Genomic DNA, 9,008 nt, shown 5'->3' on the forward strand with positions numbered 1-9,008 from the left:
GCTCCGGCTTCCTCCTGACCCGATCCGGTGGAACAAGGGCAAGGAGCTAAGCTGAAAGAACATTGCTCCCTCCTGCCCCACTTCATAGGCAGCAGATGAACTTCTCTCTGTTTTACCTATGGGCTCTCATATCACAAAGGGTCCCATGGCAAATAAGAACATTGACAGCCCTGACGACCTCTGGTCTAAGATACGGTCATGCCGCTTTCCAATCTAAATCACACTCTCACACACTTTTAAGGAGAATAGAGTCATCACCTTCTCCTTGCCAAGGAAACCAAGGCACAGAAGGACCAAACACTGGACTACTTCTGCAGTCATTTCCATCAGCTTAGCGTGGCAGTGACCCAAAGGGAATGTCAGCTGCTATATGCTGGGACATATAGGGAGGTAGAGTAGGACAGGGAGTAGGGGACTAAATTATATCCTGGGAGCAGACAGCTGAGCAATCCATGAGTGCCTGACTTCCAAGACGTGTGGGTGGGTTCACTCCTACAAGCCTGGAGCTGTCATTTTCCATCCAGCTCTCCTGGACGTCTGGCCTTCTCATCCCTCCCACCCAAAGGGCCTGACTTACTTCCAGGAATCATTCATTGGCAAGAAGATTTCCAGTAGCCTCTAAACTACTAAGCACATGGACTCCTTAGGGAGACGAATAACCCCACGTTCATATTTAAAACCACAAATGGAAACAGTGAACGTATAAGTGGCCATGGCGGCAGATGAAGGACATGTTATTCGAAACCTGGCAGAATCTAACACTGACTAAAAGTCACGTGACTGGCGTGCACCCGTTTCCTCCTTAATCTGGTGCCGCAGTAGCCTCCTGACCGCCCTCTCCAGCTCTGGTCTTTCTCTTTCCTCTCCAAACACCACTGTGCTGTTGGATAAACCGCAAGTCTGACTCTATATCACTTAAACCCCTCGGTAGGCCCCCACAGCTTTTAGAAGAAAGTTCACACTCCCTAGCTTAGCACACAAGCCCTCAGGACCTGAGCTCTGCAGCCGCCTTAGTCTCATCTCCTCTACTCACAGACTTGCTTAGCCGTACTGAGGAACTTAAGAAGGCGCTCACCCTGCACACACCTGCCCCTTTGCCCTCATCTCCGATCGTCCATCCCCTCCTTCCTAATCTGGCTGATCACTACCGCTTCTTCACCGTCATATTCATGGCTGATATTTTTTCTGCACATACCACATGCTGGTGGTGTGCTGAGTACGAGTACAGGTGCCATTTCATGGAACCTTTATGATCATCCCAGGAGATAAACATTATTATTATCGCCATTTTACATACGAAGCTTGAGGACGTGAAACAGCTGGCCAAAGTCGTGGGGCAGGTAAGTGATGGAGCTGGGATTTGAATTCAGGTCTTCAGGGCTCAAGAGCCAAAACTCTTAACCCCTCCCTCCATTGCTTTGGAGGTCCTCCTCCTCCAAGCTTTCCTTGCCTTCCTATCTGAGTCAGACCCCACCTGGGCCCCTACTGGGGCCTCTGCCACCTCCCCCTCTGCCTCAGCTCACTGAGTGACATGTCCATCTCTTTCATCAGCCTGTAATCTCCTCAAGGGAAGGGGTCCTATCTCAAGCCACGTTTGTGTCTCTAGCTCTTGCCATTGTGTCTGGCACATAGTATGTATTCAGTATTGGTTAACTCAGTGAATAAATAAAAACCTTCCTTTCCTTGACGGTGTTTAGGAGACTGATTCTATATTTATTCCAAGATCAAAAGTGCCAGGTGAGTGAAGAGTATAATTAGCCAGTGGCAAGTTCCGATTTCGAGGGTCCAAAGAAGTCACTGGTGGCCACCTGTATCATTCCCAGCCAAGGCCAGCACTGGGTCCTCAGGCACGAGGCATCAGTCTCCATCCTGCCTCTATCACTGGACTCCGGCTCATCGGTGTTCAGAAAGCCAGAGAAAATTAATGTCGTGTCACACCAGACACAGCCTCAAAATATATTATTATGGGGACATAGACCTTTAAATCATGCCGTATCCATATGGGAAGCCAAATCCATTCTCTCTAGATGGACTATAAATTGCAATGAAAAAGCTCTGTTATCATTGCTTTCCAAACTAAGTGATGGTGAGAATTTTTAAACTCATTTTCCATTGTAAATTATTTGTGATAATAATGGGCCAAGCATTTAAATTCTAGATAACTGTCTTATTTCTGGTCATACTTAACACATTACCAAGTTTACAACTCTCTGTTACCCATCATTTCTTGAGTATTAATTAGCAGAGTAACGACTCAGAGCGATCACTGTCATGGAACTAAATTAATATCTTATCCATAATGTGAAGGACATCTCAAAGGTATCGTGAATATCAGAGAGTTGATTCTGCTAGAGTTATTAGCTAGTGAACATTAATAAAGCTGCCAGCATAACAGGGCAAGTTCCTACTTGGCAACAGTCCACCCTGTAGAATCAGATGCTTACAGAGGACGGGTATGGAATATAATGCATCCACGTGGTTCACATTTTATGCAGTGAACTTAAAATACATTGTTGTACTTTTTTTTTCATAGATGCTTAACTTTGCCATAATTTCTTCTTCTGTCTTTGCTATAATTTGACCAACTTACTGGTCACTGGGTGTTTTCATTACCTTCCTCTCTCCCATGGGTACAATGCATCTGTTATGAGATGTTATGGCACCACGTGAGGTGCCTGAGTGGTTGGGTGTGGATATGGGGTTCAGGCAACTCACTTGGGCCTTTGACCCATGACGGGTGGACAGCTGCAGGCTCTCGTCGTTTTTTGTGCCCCAGAAACACAAGTATTATTTCACTGGCTTCCAAGGTGTGTGGCAGTTTCCTCCCAAAAGAGGCTGTAAAAACAAGAAATGGAGGCAACAGAATAAAGGTGGTTCATGGGGCCTCCCAGGCCTGAAGCAGCTGTGTAGGAAGGCCTGTTAGGGGAACATTTTCTTCTGAATGCTCCATAATGTCCCCAAGGCCCCCAGTGCAAGCCAATTTCAGAACAACCGAGGTACTTGACAGCTACTGATTCAACACTATTCCTCAAACAGTTCCTGACCACCTGCTATATGGTACTGTATACCATGCCAAGAATAACAGTGTGTTTGGAGAGAGTATCTGAGAGCTCTAAAGAGAGGCAAAAGCACCATTCTTTCATCAGGATCTTTTTTAGCCTTCTAGATCGTCCAGCCCAAACTGGGAGGTCAGGGTCAACCTAGATCATACCCAGAAATGGAAATATCCACCCTTACCTGTTAATGATACAAGGTTTCTTTCCAATTGCACAGCTTAGCTTTAGAAGATTTAAAATGGCACGTTACCAGCTCCTGCTGCCATAGATAAGATATCAGTGGGCAGAATTGTAACTGAGCATGAGGCCTGTGCTTCGCACCCTGACCCGCTGCACAGTGCCCACCAGGCACGGGGCACCTCTGTAGGTGGGTGCTTGGGAGAATGCAGCAAGGACAGAGTTGCTCTCAACCATGTGGTGCCAACCCAATGGGAACCTGGGGTGCCATTAGTGCAGACAGCCACCTGGTGGCACAGGAATTGTTCCAAGACACAGAGCCTCACTCTTAAGAGTACAGCTTTGGTTCAGATCTGGGCCCTGAAACTTCTTCAATTTCTCTGGGTATGAGTTTTCTCATTTGTAAAACAGAGGTAATAACAGTACCTCTTTCACTGGGGCTACGTGAGGATTAAATGTTAGTCTATGTGGAGTACTGAGCACTATGTGAGTCAAGTCTAGAATCTTGGATGGCCCATGAGTGAGGCTGTGTGCTTAAACCAGGCACAGGACTCTCACCCTGGGTGCCAGGTTCTCACCCTGGGTGCCGGATGCTCACCCATCACATGGCGTAGTGATACTTAACCTTAGACGCCTGATGGAGAATGAAGGAGATAACATAAGCTGAGCACTGAGGCTTAGCAGGTATTTAACTAAATCAGCCTTCTTAAACCTGGCTGCATATTAGAATCTCCTACAGAACTTTATAACATTATTACCTTTTTTAGTTTTTTTGTTTCGAAAAAGTTTTAGACTTACAGAAAAAGTTGCAAAAATTGTACAGAGAGTTCCTGTATACCCTTCACCCAGCTTCCCCTAATGTTACCATTTTGGTCCAATTATCAAAATTATCAAAACTAAGAAATTAACACCGGTACAATACTCTTAAATAAATTTCAAACTTTATCCACATTTCACCATTTTTCCTACTGATGTCATTTTTCTCCTGCAGAACCCAATCCAGGATCCCTTGCATTTTCTTATCATGTCTCATTATTAGTCTCCTCCAGTCTGTGACAGTTCCTCAGTCTTCCCTTATCTTTCATGACTCTGACACATTTGAAGAATTCTGGTCATTGTAGGATGTCCATCACTTTGGATTTGTGTGATAGTTTCTAATTATTAGATTGAGGTTATGCATTACTGAGAAGGATACCACAGAAGCAGTAGCATTTCATATCAAGAGGTACATGATGTCAAAATGTCTTATTACTGGCGATGTGAACCTTGGTTACTTGGTGAAGGTGATGTCTGCCAGGTTTACTCATTGTAAAGTTACAATTTTTCCCTCTATCATTAATAAATACATTGGGAGGACTTTATGCAAATAACCTATTTCTCCTCATGTTTTTCCTCTCTCATATTCCATTCATTTGTGCATCTTGCCTGCAACGATTACTACATTGTTCTAATGGTGATTTTCTATTCCCTCATTCTTTCTAGATTATTAATTGGAATTATTCTGCATTTCATTTATTTATTCAGTAATTTATTGAAATCATCATGGACTCATGGATATTTATTCTGTTTTATTTTATGGGACTTATAATCCAATACTGCCATTATTGATTTTGATACTCAAACCTAAGGCACTTTTTAAAATACCTATGCCTGGGACCCTCTCCAAATCAATTAAACCAGACTCTATGGAGGTGGAACATAGGCAGTGGTATTTCTTTAATACCTGTGCACTACATGGTAGTTCTCTCATTCTCCCCACCTGCTTTCTCTATAGAGAAAAAGCAATCCTTCTTCACATTATTCTGCAGGATTTGTTCCCCCACTGGCCCCTGGAGGGCTGATGACAGGCTGCTGCCGCTTAGGGAACTGGCTCTGTGATTATCGTGCCCGCACAGCCCGCACCCCTGCACCTTCACTCCCTGAGCATCCCCTGACCCCAGACAGCAACCTGAGCTCCAGAATCCTCCTTTTACAATAGTAGCCACCTGATGTGGAAAGTCTGCTGATTTTTACTGCTGTTTTCATTTGGATCAGGTGGAGGGAAAAAAAAACTATGGCAGCCTTTAGAAAGTCAGGCTTGGGAAAAAAGGCTTAAGGAATTATAACCTTGAACTTTCTGAAGGAAGGGCTTTCTGAACGGCACAGTGGATGACACCTGATGGCAGGCTGACAACCTACAGGAGAGTTGTTCCTGCAGTTGCTTTGGCTCTGCCTTCTAAGTCCCATCAAGCCCTTTTCTGCCATTTGGACAAAGTTTTAAAGCATGGAGACAACCCTCAGTTATTTGGACACCTTTGAAACCATAAGAACCAAATACGTAAATTTAATTCTCCCTTTAGGAGATCAGTGTGGAGCCAGATACATTTTCATTCAAGGAGATGGTCTTCCTGAATAAGGAAATTGATCCTATAACATCCTTTAGCTGGTTTCCAATTTCCCTCTATGCCTAGGTGCCAAATCAATCTCATGATATTTTTAGAAACAGGATTGACTCTTCAGTCAGATTGATGCCAATACTATGTCCAAAACTTAGATGAATCAGATTTAAAACCTGATCCGTACTGGAATAAAAGCTTAACCCCAAGTTTACCATGGCAACATGAATTTAGCACGGTTCCCCAAATTATGCCATATGAATCTGGGGAGACTTGTCTCACAAATTTCTATTTCTCTTTTTAAAATTTTTTTTCTTCATAGTGGTCCGTTCCAACTTGAATTTTTCCTACCATGCACTTTCTATATTGAAAACACCTTCTGTTAAAATTTTAAGGGGTTTCAATTTCTAGGGTAAGTAAATAAGCAAACTCTATAATAACCGGACAGGACGGAATCTGATGTCTCACTATAGAACATAGAGATACTTCTGAGACAGGCATAACAGAGATGCAAACTATTAACTCAGCACAGCATCCAACCCAGGATGAGGAATGTTTAAATGCTGCATGACAAAAGTAAATCTCTCTTCCTGGAAGAACTTTAACCTCAGAGGAGAGGAAGCTCAAAGGTTTATTGTCTTCAGAGCCATGAACTCGACACCCCTCTTGATAAAAGACTTCGATCCCTGACCCCAGAAAAGTTGCTACTCTAAAAGCCATTTGTGTATTGATCTCCTCTGAAGAAGACAAATAGGTATCTAGCAGGATGAGCATCTCTGGGAAACCAAGTTACTCTACTTAGAGTAGAGCTGAGTGCTGGGAGGGGGACCCCAGGGCATCAAGCACTGTAAGGTGGTTTGCAGGAAGCTGGGACACTTTTTAAGAGAAGCGCTAAGAAGAGACCAAGAAGAGCTTAGTCTTGCAACAAGGCCGCTTGGTGAGTGTAGGTCAAGGTAGGAAGGTTTATCTGCTGGGATATCTTGACTGCTCTTATCATTTAGACTTCAAGACAGAAGAGGTGGGGTGGACTGGCCTAGAATGGAACCCAGTCTGAGACCAGACCTCTTTGGGGGTGAGATATTTTAGTAACCCTACATCAGGGCGCTCACCACCACCACGTTAATCCTGTTCACATTACCTTGAAGAAATGAGCCAGTGTTTCTCCTTTGAGGCGGAGACAGGGATATAGAGACCGAAAAATGTGGGGACTCTCGGGCTACACAGCAGGGGTTGAAGATTTGGACTTTCTCAATGTAGAGACTCTAGGTTTGAGTACCTTGTCCGTCTAAAACAGCAAGAGAAAAATGGTGGCGTCGTGCCTGCTGAGTTTCTCCCGTGAGATCAAACTTGGATCATCCACTTTCCATACCTGGAGGAGGAATTGTCTTTAGAGGCTTGCCGTTTAGCTGCTAACTCCATATAAATTTCTTTCAACAACAGAACTTCAAAAAATAGTTATTGAGCACCTGCTAAGAACAAGACAAAGGCCTGCTCTCATGAACAGACAAGACAATAAGCTAGTAAACAACAACAGCAGTTTCAGAGAATGATTAATGCCACAAGGAAAATAAATGCAAGTGAGATAGAGAGAAGGGGCAGGCATCAGGTAAGCCCTCTCCGAGGAGGATACATTTGAATCGATCCCCAGCAGTGAGAAGGAGTGAGCTGGTGGGAGAGCGTTCCAGCCAGGTGACTTGTCCTCAAGAGCCAAGGCCTCAGGCTAGGGACGAGCTTGGTCGAGATGACCACCAGAGAGGCCAGTAAGGTGGGAGCATAGCAGACAAGGTCAAGTGGGTTAGGAGAAGGCTCTGGAGAGGAACCAGATCACGGAACACCCTGTAAGCCAGGCTTTTAGTGTAAGTGGAAGCCCCTGGAGGGTTTGGAGTGGGGCGGGGGTGGGGAAGGAGGAGGATGTGTTTTTGTTTTGTAAATATCTTCATAGCTGTTTGTGCTAAACAGACTGCGTGGGGCAAGAGTGGAAATCGTAACTATAGCTGGCTCTTAGGACTACGTAGTTTCCAAATCCCAAAAGCCTGAACCTCCTACGGGCTCACGTTTAATCTTGCTGTTTGATAATGATGGTCGCTGAGTTTATTTCACAGCCTCAGATCCTCTTCACGTGCATATTGCTTAAACATCAGCAAAACCGTTTGTTGAATTCATTTAACTTGAAAGTATGATTTGTGCTTATCAGCTTATTAAAGATAACATCTTACCTAAATCTGTGAAAGGAATTTTTTTTTTTTCTTTAATCAGTTATCTCGTTTTCCTCCTACAGGGATCCCAATCACCCTTCAGTACCTTATCACTATTACGAACCTTTTGGACCTGATGAATGTACGATGTACCTCTCCCACGAGCGAGGACGGAAGGGGAGTCATCACCGCTTTATCACAGAGAAACGAGTCTTTAAGAACTGGGCACGGACATTCAATATTCACTTTTTTCAACCAGACTGGAAACCAGAATCACTTGCTATAAGTCATCCCGAGAATAAACCTGTGTTCTGAGGAATGTGTGTGGCCAGATGGAAATCCCAAGAACCCACTGTATCAGACGTCAGGCCACTGAACTTCCTGAAACACCAGACATGAAAGAGGAACAGAATTAGTCACCGGGGTAGCTTCAGTCCTCAAGAAGTACCATGTACAGGTGCCTCTGAGGTGTGACTACACAGCAGTGCAGTTGGTTTGTAAGGGAAAATTCCAGAATGAATACATCCTAATGAGTGTCGTCCCTTTCAAAAGGGGTTACCATAGGGGCCGAACTCTCATTTAAATGATGTTGCCATGGCTAAAAACATTTTGGATCTCTTTAAGTATTGCCTTCGAAACTGAGACATTAGGAACTCAACATTAGTTGTATTCCTTTGTAGAAATACCACATCAAAAGTCATTTTTCTATCAACTTGTATCCTAACCTGAACTTTTGTCATTTGTTGGACTCTGTATGTGTGATTTGTAAAAAGCAGCCTGAAAGTACGGACATGATTTCTGAAGAGTACATCTTCACTGACTTTCATAAGCAAATGCCCAATATTTATTTATTGAGAGTTTTTTTAGTGTGTTCTCGGCCAGTATTTTTATAGATTCTGATTATGTGGTAATTTATCCTTCCTAATTCTTTAATCCTGAATGATGGTTGGAAAAGGCCCGGAACTGGGAGGTGAGTTGCCGTGTTCCCAGTGCTCATCGTTAGCATGCGACGGTATTTGGCTTGGAAATGTTGCGTTGCATTTTTTGAACCCTCAGGCTTCAAGAACAGCTATGACATTTTCCAATATGCAGAAATGCTCCAAATGACAACATTGAAAACCAAAAACTGCATCGTTCAAACAAAAAAGATACCAACAAGAGAAACTTAAAGACAGTTTGCTTTAGTAATCATTGATGTAGGTTAC

At 43.7% G+C, this 9,008-nt stretch overlaps 1 protein-coding gene across 1 annotated transcript in view; it reads left to right on the top strand.

Moving 5' to 3' along the window:
• ST6GALNAC5 (ST6 N-acetylgalactosaminide alpha-2,6-sialyltransferase 5) overlaps positions 1–8,646 on the top strand; it is a 179,577-nt gene extending 170,931 nt beyond the window's left edge. The window contains exon 5 of the mRNA XM_036867718.1: positions 7,887–8,646. Coding sequence (XP_036723613.1) covers positions 7,887–8,118 — 232 coding nt within the window. The 3' untranslated portion in view covers positions 8,119–8,646. The remainder of the gene's footprint in view (positions 1–7,886) is intronic.
• The last annotated feature ends 362 nt before the right edge of the window (positions 8,647–9,008 follow it).

The sequence above is a fragment of the Balaenoptera musculus genome, chromosome 1 (genome assembly GCF_009873245.2).
Source record: "Balaenoptera musculus isolate JJ_BM4_2016_0621 chromosome 1, mBalMus1.pri.v3, whole genome shotgun sequence".
NCBI classification, from domain to species: Eukaryota; Metazoa; Chordata; class Mammalia; order Artiodactyla; family Balaenopteridae; genus Balaenoptera; species Balaenoptera musculus.